This window comes from Aquarana catesbeiana, linkage group LG05 (assembly GCF_042186555.1).
Source record: "Aquarana catesbeiana isolate 2022-GZ linkage group LG05, ASM4218655v1, whole genome shotgun sequence".
Lineage (NCBI taxonomy): Eukaryota > Metazoa > Chordata > Amphibia > Anura > Ranidae > Aquarana > Aquarana catesbeiana.
In genome coordinates, this window is record NC_133328.1 from 252,364,070 (window position 1) to 252,386,779 (window position 22,710).

General features: G+C 43.6%; 1 protein-coding gene across 1 annotated transcript in view; it reads right to left on the bottom strand.

The window, feature by feature from the left end:
- TRIO (trio Rho guanine nucleotide exchange factor) overlaps positions 1-22,710 on the bottom strand; it is a gene marked incomplete in the record, with an annotated part of 1,361,655 nt that overhangs the window by 1,133,570 nt on the left and 205,375 nt on the right. The window contains 1 exon segment of the mRNA XM_073630705.1: positions 21,055-21,177. Coding sequence (XP_073486806.1) covers positions 21,055-21,177 — 123 coding nt within the window.

Sequence of the window (22,710 nt, forward strand, 5' to 3'; positions counted from 1 at the left end):
ACTCAACGGAAAAGGAGATCCTTTAAGGATGTCCGCAAGAGGATGAGAGAAAGGGAGATCCAGTACAGCACGATGTACCCTAGCAGGCTGCAGGTGCAATATAAAGGAACAATTCAATTCTTTGATAACCCATTGGAGGCCAGTGAATGGCTTGACAGAAATCCCTAAGTCTGCAAGGTATTGAAACATGTTTGTTCCAAGATTTCCTGGGGCCCTGGAGGTTTAAACCAGTGTGGTATGCTACATTTGCCGTGCTCCTTTTGTGTTATTTTCATTTGTAATTTTTCCTTTTTGCTCCTTTTTCATTTTGGTTTTTATCCCCTTTCCTATCAACATAAAGGGCTGTTTCTGACTACCTGCATTGCAGCACTTCTGTTGCCCACAAGTTTATACTTTTACACTGTTATACCTGTTGGGGGCCACTAGATGGCTCCATGAGACCATGTCAAAAGTTCTGCTATAAAGCCAAGAACAGGCTGAATAAAGCTCCTTGATCCTTATCCCATGGGGCTCCATGAGGACACGCAAGACAGTCATCTTAATTTGCCGAACAGTTTGTCACAAGGTTGAAGACTTCCTATTCTATTTTTGTTCTCCCCTTTTTTGGGAGTTTGGGATTAAGCCACATACCAATGGTTGTGTGTGAGGAGGGGATCCCTCCATAAAAAGAGTACCTGTCATTGCCTATTACTGTCACAAGGGATGTTTACATTTCTTGTGACAGCAATAAAAGGGGATCAGAAATTTTTTTTTTTTTTTTTAAACAGTGTAAGGGGGGGGATATATATATATTATATATTATACACACAGTTGCAATAAAAAGTGTGTTAACCCTTTTTAAATCCTATGGATTTCTGCACAAATTGGTCATAACGTGATCTGTTCGTCATCTAAGTCACAACGATAGACAATCGTAGTCTGCTTAAACTAATAACACAAAGAATTAAATGTTACCATTTTTTACTGAACACACCATGTAAACATTCACAGTGCAGGTGGAAAAAGTATGTGAGCCCTTGGATTTAATAACTGGTTGAACCTCCTTTGGCAGCAATAACTTCAACCAAACGTTTCCTGTAGTTGCAGATCAGACGTGCACAACGGTCAGGAGTAATTCTTGACCATTCCTCTTTACAGAACTGTTTCTGTTCAGCAATATTCTTGGGATGTCTGGTGTGAATCGCTTTCTTGAGGTCATGCCACAGCATCTCAATCGGGTTGAGGTCAGGACTCTGACTGGACCACTCCAGAAGGCTTATTTTCTTCTGTTTAAGCCATTCTGTTGATTTAATTCTATGCTTTGGGTCCTTGTCCTGTTGCAACACCCATCTTCTGTTGAGCTTCAGCTGGTGGACAGATGGCCTTAAGTTCTCCTGCAAAATGTCTTGATAAACTTAGGAATTCATTTTTCCATCGATGATAGCAATCCGTCCAGGTCCCGACGCAGCAAAGCAGCCCCAAACCATGATGCCCCCCACCACCATACTTCACAGTTGGGATGAAGTTTTGATGTTGGTGTGCTGTGCCTCTTTTTCTCCACACATAGTATTGTGTGTTTCTTCCAAACAACTCAACTTTGGTTTCATCTGTCCACAGAATATTTTGCCAGTACTGCTGTGGAACATCCAGGTGCTCTTGTGCAAACTCTAAACATGCAGCAATGTTTTTGGACAGCAGTGGCTTCCTCTGTGGCATCCTCCCATAAAATCCATTCTTGTTTAGTGTTTTACGTATCGTAGATTCGCTAACAGGGATGTTAGCATATGCCAGCGACTTTTGTAATTTTTTAGCTGACACTCTAGGTGTCTTCTTCACCTCATTGAGCAGTCTGTGCTGTGCTCTTGCAGTCATCTTTACAGGACGCCCACTCCTAGGGAGAGTAGCAGCAGTGCTGAACTTTCTCCATTTATAGACAATTTGTCTTACCGTGGACTGATGAATAGCAAAGCTTTTGGAGATACTTTAATAACCCATTCCAGCTTAATGCAAGTCAACAATTCTTAATTGTAGGTCTTCTGAGAGCTCTTTTTGTGCGAGACATCATTCACATCAGGCAATGCTTCTTGTGAAAAGCAAACCCAGAACTGGTGTGTATTTTTTATAGGGCAGGGCAGCTGTAACCAACACCTCAAATCTCATCTCATTGATTGGACTCCAGTTGGCTGACACCTCACTCCAATTAGCTCTTGGAGATCTCATTAGTCTAGAGGTTCACATACTTTTTCCACCTGCACTGTGAAGGTTTACATGGTGTGTTCAATAAAAACATGGTAACATTTAATTCTGTGTGTGTTATTAGTTTAAGCAGACTGTGATTGTCTATTGTTGTGACTTAGATGAAGATCAGATAACATTTTATGACCGATTTGTGCAGAAATCCATATCATTCCAAAAGGGTTCACATACTTTTTATTGCAACTGTATATATACACACACACACAAATATACATGTGAGGTATTGCCGCAATGGATCTGAGGGAGGAGCCGGATGTGGGTGGCTAATTGGACCAGCTGCTGATCCCGGGATGCCGGACGTCTCCTCCCCTAGCTCCGGCGTGCGGCTGAGAACAACGAGGTCAACGCGGTCCCCTCGATAGAGCCAACCACCTCCCCAGCACTGGAACCAGGGAGATCCGGAGCTCGATGACCCCCGCCGTGCCGCCGCTATCCCCCCGCTAAACCCCCCCGCAGGATATCGGGCACGAACCCCCCAGACACACAAACCCTTTGGGCTAACGCTGTCACGCTGGGAGGAAAGGAAGCAGACAGCAGCGAAGCGGGGAGAGAATCGAACCGAAGGGCTGCACCGCTAGTAGAAGTTGCTGACACAAGGGAAAAAAAAAAGCCTGGTAAGATCGTTTAAAGCTGACTGATCTGACTGAGGGGGTAAGTGCCTTCCTTTTTTTTTCTCTTCTCCTCTGGAAAACAACTTGTGAGATCCCTCTACTCTGCAGGGGACATGGAACCACAGACTAAAACCATGAAAAAGAATATTTTAACTTGGTGAATATGCTAATGTATATTATTTCCTCTGCTGAAGGCTAAGATTTTTTATTTCTCTCCATGACTCTTAATTGATCTTTCTCAGCTAAAAAATATATGTACTCAATATCACAGTCACGTATATCTCTGATAGAAAGGGCCCTCACAAGCCGCAACCAAAAGCTAACCTGCCTTGGGCAGTTTAAAAGTGGACACATATTGCAATCTTTTGTGTATGTTAGTGCGGTCAGCCCATACATAAAACGCAATTTCCGATGATAATTGATGAACGGGACGTGCTGGGATTCTGTTGACCGGCAGGACTGGTAGACTCGCAGAAACTGCCTATTGGAGGGCCATCTAGTTGGAGGGCCTACCCCCCCTTCCCCCCCTGATCGCTCCCCCCCCCCCCATTCACCCATTCAGGGGACTACCATTCACTCCCAGGGGACTTAAAATTACAGCAAGGGGGTCGCCCCACCACAGGAAGTCAGAGCCACCCCCAGAAAGACAAAGACCAGGGCCACACGGGAAATATACCCGACCTAAAGGGGGAGGGACGACAGAAGAAAAAAACCCTTCGGTGACTGCACTGGAGAGGGGTGTAATAAAGACTGTATCACTACACAGGGACCACTCCGAAAGGACACGGTTGTTTACCCCACAGGAGCCGTAGGGCTAGTAACATAATGAAGGGAAGGGGTGGGAAAGCGGCAACGACCAATACTGCTAGTAGTAACAGTAGTAACAGAACAAGTGCGAGCCCGGGTACTATAAGGAAATATATGGTCCAAGATGGGAGTAAAGGGAGCCCAGGGAAGGCTGGCGGCGCCAAATGTAAAACCCCTGAACCCTTACCCAAAGTCAGTACACGAAGACAGTTAGCAGAGATGGATGCCAATACTTTAAGTATGGAGACAAGGGCAGAGACCATAGAGGCCCCCCAGGAAGAGAACCAAGTGGCAACAAAAAGGGAGATGGTAGAAATGTTTGCAAGGCTAGAAGCAGTTATCAAAAGTGAGATCGGAGCAATCCGACAGGATATGGGCCATACACTAAAAAGAGTGGAAGAGCTGGAAATAACAACAGATACTCAGGGAACGGAGATAAAAGCCCTCAAACAGCAAATAGAAGAAATTCAAAGAGAACAAAGGAACCTCCGGTACAGATTGGAAGACCAGGAGAATCGTAATAGGAGGAAGAACCTAAGGATAAGAGGCCTGCCTGAAAAGGAAGGGGGGAAAGAAAATCTCCAAGAAATAATAGATCAAATTTTTGGAGATCGCCTGGATTCAACCGAAAATAGATCTAAGATTAAGCTAGATCGGGCTCATAGGATAAGGAAGCCAGCAGAGATCAGGGGAGATGCTCCGCGAGATGTAATCGTCCGATTTCATAATTTCCAAGACAAAGAAAAGATCAAAGCAAATATAAGAGTAAACCAACAAGTGAAATACGGAGAGGAAAGCCTACAGATCTTCCCGGACCTATCCGCAGAGACACTAGCCAGGAGAAGAACCCTTAAGCCACTCCTAGCCCATCTCAAAGCAAATGACGTTCAATACTCATGGGGCTTCCCGGCATGTCTGACTGGACATAAGGAGGGCCGTTCGGCGACACTTAGGTTCCCAGAAGAGACACAAAAATTTTGCCAACGCTTGGAAGTGCCACTGGTGGAAATTCCTGGGTGGTGGGAAAAATCTGAATCACAGGAAAGTAGGGAAGGGATATTTGCCTGGAAACCAGTTATTAAGGTTATTAAGTGAGGCGATCGCAGCTGGGAGACACAGGATTGTAATATGTTCTTTTTCAAATAAAAAGGAAAGAGACAGAACAGAGAGAAAGATGGGACGAATAAAGAAAAGAGGGGGGAGGAAGGGAGGAAGAAGAAAGAAGAGGAAAAGGGGAGAAGAAAAGAAGAAGAAAAAGAAAAAGAAGAAGAAAAAGGAAAAGGAAAAGAAGGGGGGGGGGGGGAGTAAAAGGGAAAAAAAAAAAAAGAAAGAAAAAAGGGGGGAGCGAGAATGGCGGGAGGAGGGTTGTCGGGTGGGGGTTCCAGGGAAGGTGACGAGGGGGAGGGGGGAGGAGGGCGGGAGTCCGGTACTCAGGGGAAGGCTGGTAGATCCAAGGATGGCACCCCCAAGCTCAGCCTCTAGGGGGAGAACCGGGGGGCCAGGAGGAGTGAGTGGGGCCACGGTTAAAAGGGCCAGGCGAAGGTCCGTTACCCCAGGGGGGGGGGAGGGGGGGGATGGGGGGGTGGGAGGTTAGGGCAAGACTGGTGGGCATAGCACTGCTCCCCGCCCTCCAGACCCAAAAGGGAGGTCCAGTCAACGGGGGGGTGCCCCAATAGGATGGCCGGGATAAATTTAATTTCATATAACGTGAGGGGCATCAACTCTCCCGTGAAGTGTGGAAACATAGTAGGGGAGTTGGGGTTCCTCAAAGCGGAGGTAGTCTTCTTGCAGGAGACGCACTTCCTCGTGGGCAGGAATCAAAGAATATGCTCGAGGGACTTCCCAAATTGGGAATACGGGGACACCCCAGTCAAGGGCTCAAAGGGTATAGCGATAGGCTTTGCCAAAAATATTAGGTTTGGTGTAGATGAAAGAATGATTGACCCTGAGGGACGGTTTCTATTCCTCAGGGGCAAGCTGAATGAGGTGGAATGTACGCTGGCAAACATCTACTGTCCAAACACCAATCCCGGGGGGTACCTATTGGGCATCCTGTCAAAACTAGAAGGATTTAAAAGGGGGAGGACCATCATTGCAGGAGATTTTAATATATGCCTAGACCCAGGGAAAGATAGTACGTCGTGTGTCTGTGGGACAGGAGGGATATGGATGAACAAACTTAAAAGGAAGCTGTATCAGTATCAACTGGTAGATATCTGGAGGTTACAGCACCCAAATAAAAGAGATTACTCTTACTATTCCCACGTACACTCGACGTACTCTAGGCTAGACTTTTTTTTGGTGGAACATAGGCATGTGGACGAGGTAGAAGCCACAAGAATAGGGTCAATTACATTTTCCGACCATGCGCCAGTGAGCCTTCTGTGGAAAGCAACAAAAGGCGGCCAGCCCCCCAGCAGCTGGAGATTAAACGAGGATTTATTACATGATAGAGACATAGACCAGCGTATTAAAGAAGGATTAGAACTTTACTTCAAAACAAATTTGGTTGAGGAAACTTCAGAAGCCGTAGTTTGGGAGGCCCATAAAGCCTATATCAGAGGCATTTTAATAAAGGCGGGCTCAGAAAAGAAGAAAAAGGAGGCCAAGGAAAGACTAATCATACAGAAAAGTATACATGAGTTGGAACAACGACATAAGCAAAGGGGAGAAGTGGAGATACTGGTAGAATTACATAAAAAAAGAGAGGCTATGCGAGAGCTCATAGAAATAGATAGCCGAAAGATATATAACCGGGTAAAGAAAGAAAGATATATAGGAGGCAATAGACCTGGGAGGCTCCTGGCGAGGGTCCTAAGTAAAAAGAGGAATAAGAACTATATCGATAAAATAAGAACTAAATCAGGCGAGACGGCTTATAAAGATAAAGACATTGCTAGGACCTTTCAGGAGTTCTATGGGGGATTGTACGCTATAAATAAAAAAATTAGCATGGAAGAGAGGGTAGAAAAGCAAGGGAAAATTAAAAAATACTTAGAAGATAGTGGCCTGGCTAAACTTTCAGAAAATGAACAAACCAACTTGGAAGCCCCATACACGGAACTTGAAGTGAAGAAAGCGCTCAAAGGGTTACAAACAGGAAAAAGCCCAGGTCCGGATGGACTGACGGTGCTCTACTATAAAAAATACCAGGATCTCCTAATACCAAGAATGTGCTCCTATATGAACGACGCCGGGGAAAAAGGGGAACTGAGAAAGGAAGCCTTAGAAGCTATAATAGCAGTTATCCCAAAGGAAGGCAAAGACAACACAGTATGCTCAAGCTACAGGCCGATTTCTCTCCTAAACGTCGATACGAAAATTTACGCTAAGGTAATCGCGGACCGATTAAAACCTGTAATAGAAAAGATAGTGCACCCAGATCAGGTTGGGTTCGTGTCAGGCCGACAAGGCAGAGATAATAGCATCAAGACCCTCCTAGCGGTGCAGCAGATGAAGAAAAATGGAGTCCCAAGTCTACTCTTGTCAATAGACGCTGAAAAAGCGTTTGATAGGGTAGACTGGGACTTCATGATGGGCACACTAGAGGAGATGGGCTTCGGGATCAAGATACGGAGAAGAATAGGGGCACTGTACTCGGGACCCACGGCTAGAGTTAGAACAAACGGAGTCCTCTCAGAGCCGTTTGAAATGTATAATGGGACAAGACAGGGGTGTCCGCTTTCCCCCGTCTTGTTCGTATTAGCCTTAGAGCCCCTACTAGAGACGATCAGGCGGTGTCCGGACATTAGCGGGGTAACAATAGGTAAAGAACAATATAAACTAGCCGCATTTGCGGATGATATCCTCTTATATATATCACGTCCAAGGATATCCCTTCCGAATATAATGTCAATCCTGTTAGAATATGGTAAGCTCTCCAATTTTAAAATAAATCCAAATAAATCGGAAACACTAACCTTTAACACCAGTAAACCCGGTGATCGTTCATATCAGAAGCACTTCCCCTTCTTATGGGGGCAAAAGGAGTTAAACTATTTAGGGATTAAGATCACAACCTCATATGAGACGCTTTTTCACGCCAACTTCATACCACTCCTTAATAAGATCAAGCAAGAACTTAGTAGAATCCACATAGGACAATTATCCTGGGGTGGGAGAATAAACATATATAAAATGGTTGTGTTACCAAAAATTACCTATGTAATGCAAATGCTGCCAGTGGCACTTCCGCCGACATATTTAAGAAAACTGCAATCAATTTTTTTAAGGTTTATCTGGAGAGGGAAAGCACCACGTTTAAAATTTACACAATTGACAAAAGTGAAGGGCCATGGGGGATGGGGAGCACCAGATGTCTGTAAGTACTATGAAGCTATAGCCTTAGCCAGAGTAATAGATTGGGTAAAAAATAAAGCAGATAAACACTGGGTGAAAATGGAGAGGGAGATTAGTAATGCAAGGTTGAACAAATTAATTTGGATACCCCCACATTTAAGAGAATTTAGTTCCGACACGCACGAGATCACTAAACATGCACTAAAGATATGGGACAAGGTTCACAAGAAGGAGCACTGGGGATAAAACTCCCCTTTAATGTCACTTAAGGATTCAGCATACTTCGCACCAGGGAGGGGGGAGTGGTTTGGGAGTTGGTTACTAGACGAAAACATACAGTTAAAAGATGTTATGCAACAAAATAAAATATGCACATACCAAGAATTAAAGGAAAAAAGAGGCTTGCTGGTAATAAATTCCTGGCGGTACAACCAACTGAATCAGTTTATCAGATCCCTCCCAAAACCAATTAGATCAATGGGAAACCTACGCCCACTAGAGAAAATGTGCCTGGATAAGGACAGGAAGGGGGGGTTTTCCCAGACATATAGACTACTGATAGGGCTAGGGAACACGGAAACCCCCTCTTTTATAAAGAAGTGGGAGAAGGAGTTGGGGAGGGAGCTTACTACCCCAGAGGGGTCACTGATCCTAAAGAGAGCAACAGCTACGTCAGTTAATAGTAAAATTTTGGAGTTGAACTATAGATGCCTTACCAGGATGTACCTGACCCCAGAACGTCTAAACAAATTCCACAACGGACCCCCACAACATTGTTGGAGGGGATGTGGAGAGGTGGGAACAATGACCCACATCTGGTGGCAATGCCCGACAATAAAAATATTTTGGAAAGAGGTGAGGGGATTTATTAAAGATATAACAGGGATTAACATTCTAGACGACCCTTGGGTTTGCCTATTTCACCTAAGCGAAATGCCCAATAAAGCCTACTTGAGAACCTTAATGCCGCATCTTCTGGATGCGGCCAAAAGTTTGATACCTAAATACTGGAGAAGAATAGAGAGACCAGCTATGAAGGAGTGGTTAGAGAAAGTTAATGAAATACACAACCTAGAATATTTAAGATACAGTGAGGGGATGAAAATGGGTGCCTTTGTGGAAAAATGGAAAAGGTGGGAAGAGTTTAAAGTCTCCCTGAGAGCGGCAGAAATATGGACAGCCGAGATAGGAGGATAAAGAGATAAAGAGACCCAGTGAGCAATAATTCAATGACCTCGGAAGCTGAAACAGAGGGAATGGATGAGGATGGGGAAAGAGGGGGGGAGCAGGAGGGGATCCACGGTCTTGGGGGGGGTAAGGGGGGGTAGGGGGGGGAAGGGGAGAAATATATAAAGATAAAACGTTTAAATACAATGTAAACAAACTTTGTAAGATCAATTTAAAAAAAAAAAAAAAAAAAAAGTACAATCAGCATTACCACGATGATGAGAAGCAGGAATGGGATGAAGTTGGAAGTACTGATAACCGAAAAACGAGTCCCAGACAAATAATCTTGCTGAGTGGAAAAAAAAAAAAAAAAGAAAAAAGGTATTGCCGCAATGTTTAGAGCCAGAGTAATAAATCTAGTGCAAAACCTCCAACTCTAAACGGGTAACCCGGTAATTAAAACTATAGAGTTTACGTACCGTAGTTTTTCACCATTCCACGAATGTGCGCAATTATAAAGCGTGACATGTTAGGCATCCATTTACTCGCATAACATCTTTCACATTATACAAAAAAATTGGGCTAACACGGTTTAGTTTTTTTTTACTTTTTTTAAAGGTTTGAGTTTAAAGAGACAGACATACAAAAAAAAGTTACATTTTTATATTATAATATATATATATATATATATATATATATATATATATATATATATATATATATATATATATATATATATATATACACACACACACACACACACACACACACACACACACACACACACTCAGCACATTATACAGAAAAAATGAAAACATGAATAAAAATTGTGTAGAAAAAAAAACCACAAGCAATAAACAGCATTTGCATAATTGTCTCACAAGTGTCCTGTGATCAATAAACATCCTAGTTCCATGAAGTCACACAGACAACATAACATGAGCAAATATATAATTTGTCACAGTGGGGTGTATAGCCAGCACAAGTGTACAGGATCCCAGCTGATCACAATGATATAGGGGTTAGAGTCAAAGGACTAGATATCCACTTGCCCCATGTTTTATGAAATGTTTTAGCTCTTTTCCGCAGCTCAAAAACGCGAGTTTGTACAAGTTTATTTTTGTTTTAATTCATCAAAATGTATTTTTTCCAGAAAAATTGCGTTGGAAAGATCACTGCGCAAATACAATGTGACATAAAATATTGCAACAATTGACATTTTATTCTCTAGGGTCTCTGCTAAAAAATATATACAATGTTTGGTGGTTTTAAGTAATTTTCTAGCAAAAAATACTTTTTATAGCTTCTAAACCACAAATGTCATAATAGGCCTGGTCTTGAAGTAGTTAAGCATGCATTCAAAAGTTAACTAGTGTGACTAGCTTTAGTGATCATGGTCACCAGGACAGAGTGTGAATCTCCCTAGTAACAGCAATAAAACTTGGCAGAAGTTCTAATCCATGCCTACACTCCCAAAAAAAAAAAAAAAAAATTTGGCTATAGAAAAAACATAAGTTTTAAAAACATGCTCATAAGTCATATACCCATTGGGTCTCCCTTTGGAGCAACCTCTTATCAAAGTTGCCCCCTCGAGGGTCCTCTTAGACACGATCCAGGGCAGCAAATTTGAAAACCACGTGATCATATCTGTGTATGAAAGCCACAAGGTGGCCCATGGTGGTATTCAAAAGGCCATTGGTGGCTTAATACACATGGTCCTTTATCCGTTTCCAAAACGATCTAATCGTCCTCATTGCTTGGTGGGCTTTGAAGCCCATAGTTGGCTCCCCTCCCTCTTTGATACTGAGTACACTCTCTGTGCATTATTTTGCCCCTGTCCCTGGAACCGTCTGGCTTTTCCTGCTCCTTTCTTCCTAGCAGGTACCCCTCTTCTATCATTGTTATTAGGTGCTGTATACTAACATACTTTAACCACTTCAGCCCCGGACCATTATGCTGCCTAAGGACCAGAGGACTTTTTCCAATTTGGCACTGCGTCGCTTTAACTGCTAATTGCGTGGTCATGCAATGCTGAACCCAAACAAAATTTGCGTCCTTTTCTTCCCACAAATAGAGCTTTCTTTTAAAAGGTATTTGATCACCTCTGCGGTTTTTATTTTTTGCGCTATAAACGAAAAAGACCGAAAATTTTGAAAAAAGTGATGTTTTCTACTTTTTGTTATAAAAAAAATCCAATAAACTCAATTTTAGTCATACATTTAGGCCAAAATGTATTCGGCCACATGTCTTTGGTAAAAAAAATGTCAATAAGCGTATATTTATTGGTTTGCGCAAAAGTTATAGAGTCTACAAGCTAGGGTACATTTTCTGGAATTTACACAGCTTTTAGTTTATGACTGCCTATGTCATTTCTTGAGGTGCTAAAATGGCAGGGCAGTACAACCCCCCCCCCCCAAATGACCCCATTTTGGAACGTAGACACCCCAAGGAAATTGCGGAGAGGCATGTTGAGCCCATTGAATATTAATTTTTTTTGTCCCAAGTGATTGAATAATGACAAAAAAAAAAAAAAATATTACAAAAAGTTGTCACTAAATGATATATTGCTCACACAGGCCATGGGCATATGTGGAATTGCACCCCAAAATACATTCAGCTGCTTCTCCTGAGTACGGGGATACCACATGTGTGGGACTGTTTGGGAGCCTAGCCGCGTACGGGGCCCCGAAAACCAATCACCGCCTTCAGGATTTCTAAGGGCGTAAATTTTTGATTTCACTCCTCACTACCTACCACAGTTTTGAAGGCCATAAAATGCCCAGATGGCACAAAACCCCCCCAAATGACCCCATTTTGGAAAGTAGACACCCCAAGCTATTTGCTGAGAGGCATGTTGAGTCCATGGAATATTTTGTATTTTGACACAAGTTGCGGGAAAGTGACAAATTTTTTATTTTTATTTTTTTGCACAAAGTTGTCACTAAATGATATATTGCTCACACAGGCCATGGGCATATGTGGAATTGCACCCCAAAATACATTTAGCTGCTTCTCCTGAGTATGGGGATACCACATGTGTGGGACTTTTTGGAAGCCTAGCTGTGTACGGGGCCCCGAAAACCAATCACCGCCTTCAGGATTTCTAAGGGTGTACATTTTTGATTTCACTCTTCACTGCCTATCACAGTTTCGGAGGCCATGGAATGCCCAGGTGGCACAAAACCCCCCAAATGACCCCATTTTGGAAAGTAGACACCCCAAGCTATTTGCTGAGAGGCATGGTGAGTATTTTGCAACTCTCATTTGTTTTTGAAAATGAAGAAAGACAAGAAAAAACTTTTTTTTTTCTTTTTTCAATTTTCAAAACTTTGTGACAAAAATTGAGGTCTGCAAAATACTCACTATACCTCTCAGCAAATAGCTTGGGGTGTCTACTTTCCAAAATGGGGTCATTTGGGGGGGTTTTGTGCCACCTGGGCATTCCATGGCCTCCGAAACTGTGATAGGCAGTGAAGAATAAAATCAAAAATTTACACCCTTAGAGAGCCTGAAGGCAGTGCTTGGTTTTCGGGGTCCCGTACGCGGCTAGGCTCCCACATGTGGTATCCCCGTACTCATGAGAAGCAACAGAATGTATTTTGGGGTGTAATTTCACATATTCCCATGGCATGTTTTAGCAATATATCATTTAGTGACAACTTTGTGCAAAAAAAAAAAAAACAACTTGTGTCACAATATAAAATATTCCATGGACTCGACATGCCTCTCAGCAAATAGCTTGGGGTGTCTACTTTCCAAAATGGGGTCATTTGGGGGGGTTTTGAACTGTCCTGGCATTTTATGCACAACATTTAGAAGCTTATGTCACACATCACCCACTCTTCTAACCACTTGAAGACAAAGCCCTTTCTGACACTTTTTGTTTTACATGAAAAAATTATTTTTTTTTGCAAGAAAATTACTGCAAGAAAATTACTTTGAACCCCCAAACATTATATATTTTTTTAAAGCAAATGCCCTACAGATTAAAATGGTGGGTGTTTCATTTTTTTTTTTTCACACAGTATTTGCGCAGCGTTTTTTCAAACACACTTTTTAAAATTTTAATGCACTAAAACACACTATATTGCCCAAATGTTTGATGAAATAAAAAAAAAGATAATCTTAGGCCGAGTACATGGATACCAAACATGACATGCTTTACAATTGCGCACAAACGTGCAGTGGCGACAAACTAAATACATTTTTAAAAGCCTTTAAAAGCCTTTACAGGTTACCACTTTAGATTTACAGAGGAGGTCTACTGCTAAAATTACTGCCCTCGATCTGACGTTCGCGGTGACACCTCACATGCATGGTGCAATTGCTGTTTACATTTGACGCCAGACCGACGCTTGCGTTCGCCTTTGCGCGAGAGCAGGGGGGGACAGGGGTGCTTTTTTTTTTTTTTTTTGCTTTTTTATCTTATTTTTAAACTGTTCCTTTCATTTTTTTTTTTTTTTTTTTTTTTTAATCATTTTTATTGTTATCTCAGGGAATGTAAATATCCCCCATGATAGCAATAGGTAGTGACAGGTACTCTTTTTTGAAAAAATTGGGGTCTATTAGACCTTAGATTTCTCCTCTGCCCTCAAAGCATCTAACCACACCAAGATCGGTGTGATAAAATGCTTTCCCAATTTCCCAATGGCGCTGTTTACATCCAGCGAAATCTAAGTCATGAAATGCTCGTAGCTTCCGGTTTCTTAGGCCAAAGAGATGTTTGGAGCCACTCTGGTCTCTGATCAGCTCTATGGTCAGCTGGCTGAATCACCGGCTGCATTCTCAAGTTCCCTGTTGAGACAGGAGAGCCCGAGAAAAACACGGAAGACGGTGGTGGGGGGGGAGGCATTCCCTCCCACTGCTTGTAAAACCAGTCTAGAGGCTAATTAGCCACTAGGATTGCTTTTACATGAAAGCCGACCGCTGGCTGAAAAGAATGATACCAAGATGATACCTAAACCTGCAGGCATCATTCCGGTATAACCACTCAAAGTCGTGAATGGCGTACCTGAAGACAAAAAAAATGGTTAACAATAAAACACAGTAAACGGTAAAGTATAAAAAATTGCATACCTGAAAAGCAAACATGATAAAACATAATAACAATAAAACATTGCAGAATAGAATAGAATAAAAAAGAGCAGAACAATAGAGAGAGAATAGAGAGAGAGAGAGAGAGAGAGAGAACAATAAAACGACAACTATTTTTTTTTATATATATATATATATATATATATATATATATATATATATATATATATATATATATATAATTTTTTTTTTTACACTTATTTTTGTAACTAACTTTTATAACTGTAACCAGTTCCAGGTTTGGGTCTCAAAATGCGATGGCATCTTGGGAGACCCTGTGAAAGTGTGCCTAGTCTGTGCAATGCTGTACCCTACGCTAATACTCAACTAGTGAATGGTAGCGTTCAAAACATTCACCAATGCAAAGACCAGGATTATCAGCACAGGAGGGACAATAATAGCGGGTGTCACGCCTATATCCGCGCTTGCTGCAGACACAACATCATTTTTGGGGGGGTTTGCTGGGTGGGGGTACTCGGGAGGACATAAAGAAAATGCCTCTCATGCAGCCGACTGCATTTGGTTGGGGATGTGAATGGGGGAAGTACGGGTGCTGCAGAAGTGGTGGGTTCCCAATTAGGATTTGCGAATGCAGCAGGAAGGGCATTATGGGCATGACGGGCCAGTGTTTGTCTTCTTCTTGGTGGCAGCGGGACACTACTTGTGCTTGCCACCTCACCAGCTTGAACTGCATTTATGGGACTCGCCACGTCACTAAGTGTTACTGCAGTGCTAGTTTGACTACGACCGGGGTGTACTAGGCCGCTGGTGCTTGCCAGTTCACCAAAACGCTGCCAAAAAAACTGTTAGCAATCGCAGGGATCAGGCCTGACTCTGCGAACGCTGCAGTTATGCGGTTAGTGTTTTTTAAGTGACAGTGATCGATCGATACTGCACTTGGGTGGGCTGGGCTGGGCGGAGGGGCAAAACGCAGGTGCTAGCAGGTATCTGGGCTGATCCCCCTAACACTGCGTTTTTGGGAACCCTAAACTGCTGGGGATGCTAGTATAGATCTGATCGGATCAGATATTGATCCGTTCAGATACTATACCACTAAGGGAGGCGTATGCTGCGTGCGTGGGTGTTAGCGGTACTGGCGCTAACCTGACGCTGCTTGGGGCGACGCATATCACCGCCGGGCGATCAGGGGGCTAAACCTTTATTCGGTAATAAACGGTGATCAGTGGTGAAAGGGTTAACTAGGGGGCAATCAAGGGGTTAAAACATTTATTAGGTAGTATATGGGGGTCCCTGTCGCTATAAAACGCTGACGGCAAACCTAAATATTTACGTCCCTAACTAGCGTCACCAGCGACACTAATACAGCAATCAGAAAAATGATCGCTTAGCGACACTGGTGACGGGGGGTGATCAAGGGGTTAAAACTTTATTAGTGGGGGTTAGGGGGGTACCCTAGACCTAAAGGGGCTAATACTAACTGCCCTACCACAGTAACTGTCACAAACTGACACCATGCAGTAATCAGAAAAAAAAAAAAAACTGCTTGGTGTCAGTGTGACAGGGGGGGGGAGGGGTGATCGGGGGGCGATCGGGGGTGTTGTGTGCCTGGCATGTTCTACTGTGAGGTGTAGTGTTTGTGCACTCACATGGATGTCTTCTCTCCTCGGCGCCGTAACGGAAAATACCGAGCCGAGGAGAGATGACATCATTTCCTTTGCTGCTGTTTAGCATACAGCAGCAAAGTAATGTTCTGATTGGCCGGCGGCGATCGCGAGGGGGGGGGGGGGCCACGAATGGATGGTCTCCCCCTCACCTCTGATCGCTGGGGGACAAAAGAGGACCACCTCGTGCACGGGGGGGTTCGATCGGACCCCCCCCCCGTGGGAGGCAGATCACGTATATGTACGTGATTCTGCCTGCCCGTGCCACCTTGCCGACGTACATCGGCGTGAGGCGGTCCTCAAGTGGTTAAAGGAACCAACTGTGTGTAGGTAGTTATATATTTATATCATCTCACACTGTTTACTAGATTGGGCTGGCCTGACCCATTTGTGCATAGATCCTGACGGTGGTGTAGTAGAACCTGTTTCCAGTGGGATGGTACCCTCTGAACCAGTTTCTGGATACTTATAATTGAGACTTATCTCTAGAAAAATCCTCCTTACAGCCCCTAAAAAGGCTGGAATATTTGGGCATGGTCATAGACACAGTCCAAAGCAGAGTATACTTACCCAAGTCAAAAGCCAAAGCCATAAAGGATTTCGTACGAGTAGTCAAATCAAGGAAAAATCCTTCCATTCGACTATGTATGAGGTTATTAGGGAAAATGGTAGCCTCATTCAAGGCTGTTCCTTAAGCCCAGTTTCACTCAAGACCTTTACAGAGCAGCATCCTATCTGCCTGGAACAAGAGAGTTCAAGCCTTGGATCTTCCAATGTGCCTGTCACCATGGGTACGTCAGAGCATCAATTGGTGGTTACTAACTTAGAATCTACTGAAAGGAAAATCCTTTGTTCTAGTTACTTGGAAGGTCATAACCACAGATGCCAGCCTTGTAGGCTGGGGAGCAGTTCTGGAAGAAGTCTCTTCCCAGGGAAGATGGTCCAGAGCCAAAGGGCTCTGGCCCATCAACATTCTGGAGATTCGGGCAATTCGTCTGGCCCTCAGGGACTGGATTTACAGGTTGCAAGGCTGTCCTGTCCGGATACAGTCAAACAACGCTACAGCGGTGGCCTATATCAATCACCAAGGGGGCACCAGGAGTCTGGATGCCCAGAAGGAGGTGAATCACATTTTTGCTTGGGCAGAAAGGCATGTTCCCCTGCCTGTCTGCGGTCTTCATTCCAGGAGTAGAAAACAGGCAGGTGGATTTCCTGAGCGGCCAGCAGCTGTGTCCAAGAGAATGGTCTCTACACCCCAACATATTTCGGGCCATATGTCGGAAATGGGGTACCCCGGATGTAGACCTGTTGGCTTCCAGGTTCAACAAGAAACTGGACAACTTTGTGTCAAGAACAAGGGATCCACTGGCACAAGGGTCAGATGCCTTAGGAATTCTGTGGGATCAGTACTTTCTGATCCATGCGTTCCCTCCAGTTCCGCTTCTCCCGCGATTCCTTCAGAGGGTCAAAAGGGAAGGGAAGCCAGTAATTCTGGTGGCCCCGGCGACCTAGGTATGCAGAGATCGTAAAGATGGCAGAGGGAAGACCTTGGGTTCTTCGGCTACGCCCAGATCTACTCTCACAGTGCCCGATATTCCATCCTGCCTTACGAAGTCTGAACTTAACGGTTTGGCTGTTGAAATCCACATCCTGAAGAGCTGTGGGCTCTCGGGTCCATTCCTATTCACTCTGGTTAATGCTAGGAAGCCGGCCTCTAGGCTCATTTTTTACAGAATCTGGAAAGCATACGTTTCCTGGTGTGAATCAAGGGGATGGCATCCTAGAAGGTATGCCATTAGCAGGATTCTTGCCGTTCTTCAATTAGGCGTAAAAATGAGGCTGGCCTTGAGCACTATCAAGGGCCAGATCTCGGCCTTGTCAGTATTTTTTCAAAGACCGCTTGCCTCTCATTCCCTGATCCGAGCCTTTGTTCAAGGGACACTATGCTTGAATCCACTGGTTAAGTCTCCCGTGTGCCTGTGGAATTTAAATTTGGTTTTGTCTGTTTTACAGAAACAACCTTTTGAACCATTGCACCATGCTCCTTTGGTTCTTTTGACAAAGAAATCGTTTTTTCTTGTAGCCATATCCTCAGCAAGGAGGGTATCGGAATTAGCAGCTCTTTTATGTAAGGAGCCATATTTGATTTTTCACGAAGACAGGGTGGTGATGCATCCTCACCCGATCTTTTTGCCTAAAGTGGTTTCAGGATTCCATTTGAATTGAGATGTGGTCCTACTGTCCTTTTTACCAGATCCGCAGCCCGCAGAGAAGTTGTTAAACTTAAACTCTTTAGATGTTTTAAGAGCAGTCATAATCTGCAGGCAATGGCTCAGATACAAAAGACTGATTGTCTATACTGCCAAAAGGCCCCAAAAAGGGCAAGGCAGCGTCAAAGTCCACTATCTCTAGATGGATTTGACAGGTTATTATTCAGGCTTATGGTTTGAAGAGGAAAATTCCTCCTTTTCAGGTTAAAGCGCACTTGACTAGAGCAGTTCGTGTTTCTTGGGCAGTGCATCATCAGGCCTCCATGGCTCAGATCTGCAAGGTTGCAACTTGGTCTTCAGTCCATACATTTACTAGATTCTATCAGGTGGATGTAAGAGGGCATGAGGATGCCGCCTTCGGGCGCAGTGTGCTGCAGGCAGCAGTATAGGTCCTCATGTCCAATGGTGGTCTGTGTTTCTGATCTGTGTCTCACTCCCCTCAAATTTGGGCATTGCTCTGGCACAGCCCACTTAGTAATTATCAAAGGCTCTGTGTCCCTTGATGTATGAACAAGAATATACGATTTTTAAAACAGCTTACCTGTAAAATTCTTTTCTTGAGAGTACATCACGGGACACAGAGCTCTCACCCCTCTTCGGGATTATACATTGGGATACTTATTGCTTTGCTACAAAACTGAGGTACTCTCCATATGGGAGGGGTTACTGTATATAGGGAGGAACTCACCTTGTAATTAGGGTTGCCAGTGTCCAAACACCTGATGGTTACTATCTAACACACTTAGTAATTATCAAAGGCTCTGTGTCCTGCGATGTACTCCCAAGGATTTTACGGGTAAGCCATTTTAAAAATCCTATTATCTCCCTTGGTCTGGGGTTCCATGCAAGAACTCACCTCATGGAGTTTCGATGATCATGAGAATGGTGAGTTATCATCCCAGAACTACACGGGAGAATCTTGTCAATGATCTCAAGGCAGCTGGGACCACAGTCACCAAGAAAACAATTGTTACCACATTACACCGTGAAGGACTGAAATTCTGCAGCGCCTGCAAGGTCCCCCTGCTCAAGAAAGCATATGTACAGGCCCTTCTTAAGTTTGCTAACAGCTGAATGATTCAGAGGAGAACTGATAGAACTGTGGTCAGAGGAGACCAAAATCTAGCTCTTTGGCAACAACTCAACATGTTTGGAGGAGGAGGAATGCTGCCTATGACCCCAAGAACACCACCCCCTCCGTCAAACATGGAGGTGGAAACGTTATGCTTTGGGAGTGTTTTTCTGCTATGGGGACAGGACAACTTCACCGCATCAAAAGGGACGATTGACGGGGTCATGTACCGTCAACTCTTGGGTGAGAACCTCCTGCCCTCAGCCTTCGTGGAAGGGTCTTCCAGCATGACAATGACCCAAAACACATAGCCAAGGCAACAAAGGCGTGGCTCAAGAAGAAATAAATACTTATTTCACTCATTAAAATGCAAATCAATTTATCATTTTTTTTTTTTTTTTTTTTTATGTTTTTCTGGATATTTGTGTTGCTTTTGTCTCTCACTGTTAAAATAAACCATTAAAATTATAGACTGATCATTTCTTTGTCAGTGGGCAAACGTACAAAAACAGCAGATGATCAAAAACCTTTTTCCCCTCACTGTATACAAATATGTTTAACAGTTTTAAGTAATATTCAAACAAAAAAAAAAAAGAAAGAAACTGATTTTTACAAGTAGGAGAATGAATAGAATAAATAATTTAACTACTTGCCAACCACCAGCCCCTGTCATTATACGGCAGCAGGCTCCCCTGCGCGAATCGCCGTAGTTTCATGGCAGCCGCTTTAAGGGGTATAGGGGGCGGGAGCGACCCTGGAGCGGATGTGCGTGGCCGGCGGCCGCGATGACCGCCGGCCACCCGCGATCGCTCCTCAGAGAGACAGAACAAGGATCTGTCAATGTAAAAAGACAGATCCCCGTTCTGACAGGGAAGGAGAGAGAGATCTGCTGTTCCCAGTGGTCAGGAACAGGGATCTCTCTCTACTCCCAGTCAGTACACTCCCCCCACACCTTCTTAGGACACATGTAACCCTTTGATCGCCACCTAGTGTTAACCCCCTTCCCTGCCAGTGACAGGACCGATCGCTGTATAACGTCAATGATCCCAAAAAAAGTGTCAAATGTGGACAATATGTCCATCGCAGTCCCGCTAAAAACTGACGATCAACATTACTAGTTAAAAAAAAAAAAATTATAAAAATGCCATAAATATATTCCCTATTTTGTAAATGCTATAAATTTTGTGCAAACTAATCAATATACACTTATTGCATTTTTTTTTTACCAAAAATATGTAGAAGAATACATATTGGCTTAAACTGATAACATTTTTTTTTTATTTTTTTGGGATATTTATTTTAACAAAAAGCAAAAAATATTGAGTTTTTTCCCAAAAATGACGCTTTTTTTGTTTATAGCGAAAAAATTAAAAAAACAAGAGGTGATCAAATACCACCAATAGAAAGCTCTATTTGTGGGGGAAAACGAACGTCATTTTAGTTTGTGTACAGAGTCTCACGACTGCCCAATTGTCAGTTAAAGCAACACAGTGCCGTATTGCAAAAAATGGCCTGGTCATTAAGGAGGAAAATCTTCCGGTCCTTAAGCGGTTAAAAAAAAAAAGAAAAACCTGCCCCACTAGCTTGTTCATAAGTCCCTGCCACCTTTAAAAAAGGAAAAAAAGGTTTTTAGGTTTGCTGCTCACTGAGGTGACTGGAAAAAGGCTGATAGAACATAATACAGCAAACTGTATAAATACATGAAATAAAATACCAGCCATCATCCCCAGAATGTTGGCGTGTTCTCCTTTTGGAGATGTAGTCTACTTGGAGACTAGCAATAACACACTTGGCGTGATGCTTAAATCGTTTACTATTTTTATGCAAGTCTTAAAAATTAAAAAAGGTTATATTCACTTCTAGAAAACTCTGCTTACCATGCAATTCATAGCAAAATGGTTGTGTTGCGTCTGAAGATCCATAGCTTGATTGTTACTGATGCCAATATCCGTGTAGCTTGTTAAAAACAAACCTTTATTATGCGTTATCCAATCAAACATCTAAAGAAAAATAGAGAGATTTGAATTATATACACACACACACACACACACACACACACGTGTAATTTTTTTAAAAATAAAAGCAAACACAATAGTATGTCATGTCAATAATAAAATATTGACTGTACAATTCTTCTTACATTTTTTTTTTTCCAACCAGGTGGGGTGGTTGGAAAAAAAAAAAAAAAAAAAAAAGACAAACAAAATGAAAACCTTACACAAATGTTTATGAAAACTTTTTTTAGTGCACATATAAAAAGAGAATACAGAGTTGAAGAAATCTGTACCAAAATTACATAGAACCCCCAAATCTCCGTTGATCTCCGCTGAGCCGGCGGATGACAGGTCCCTCTCTGCTCACTGAGCGGGGAGGGGCTTGTCAGGCACCACTGCTGCCTATGGAGGGATCGGATGAAAACGGACAGTATGTCCGTTTTCATCCGATCTCACCCGATCCGATAGTGACGGATCCGGACGTAGGGCCATCCGTCTGCTTTTAGCGGATCGGACGGGGTCGGATGTCAGCAAACATGTCCCCGCTGACATCCGTCGCTCCATAGGCTAACATGGAGTGCCCGTTCAGGTCCGCCGTCAAAACTGACAGGCGGACCTTGAACGGTCCGATCGTGTGAAAGGGGCCTAAATTTGCTGTCCCCTCAAAATAATTCAACACAGCCATTAATGTCTAAACCGCTGGCAACAAAAGTGAGTACACCCCTAAGTGAAAATGTCCAAATTGGGCCCTTTTTCTGTGGCCACCATTATTTCCCAGCACTGCCTTAACCCTTTTGGCTATAGAGTCCACCAGAGCTTCACAGGTTACCACTGGAGTCCTCTTCCACTCCTTCATGACGACATCACGAACCTGGTGGATGTTAGAGACTTTGCGCTCCTCCACCTTCTGTTTGAAAATGCCCTACAGATGCTCAATAGGGAATAAGTCTGGGGGCATGCTTAGCCAGTCCATCACCTTAACCCACAGCTTCTTTAGCAAGGCAGTGGTCATCTTGGAGGTGTGTTTGGGGTAGTTATGTTGGAATACTGCCCTGCGGCCCAGTCTCCGAAGTGAAGGAATCAAGCTCGGCTTCAGTATGTCACAGTACATGTTGGCATTCATGGTTCCCTCAATGAATTGTAGCTCCCCAGTGTCGGCAGCACTCGTGCAGCCCCAGACCATGACACTCCCACCACCAAGCTTGACTGTAGCCAAGACACACTTGTCAATGTACTCCTCACCTGGTTGCCACCACACACACTTGACACCATCTGAACCAAATAAGTTTATTTTGGTCTCATCAGACCACAGGACATGGTTTAGTAATCCATGTCCTTAGTCTGCTTGTCTTCAGCAAACTGTTTGCTGGCTTTCTTGTGCATCATTTTTAGAAGAGGCTTCCTTCTGGAATGACAGCCATGCAGACCAATTTGATGCAGTGTGCGGCGTATGGTCTGAGCAATGACAGGTTGTCCTGTTATACCGCTGTAAGGTCTTGGCCACCGTGATGCAGCTCAGTTTCAGGGTCTTGGCAATCT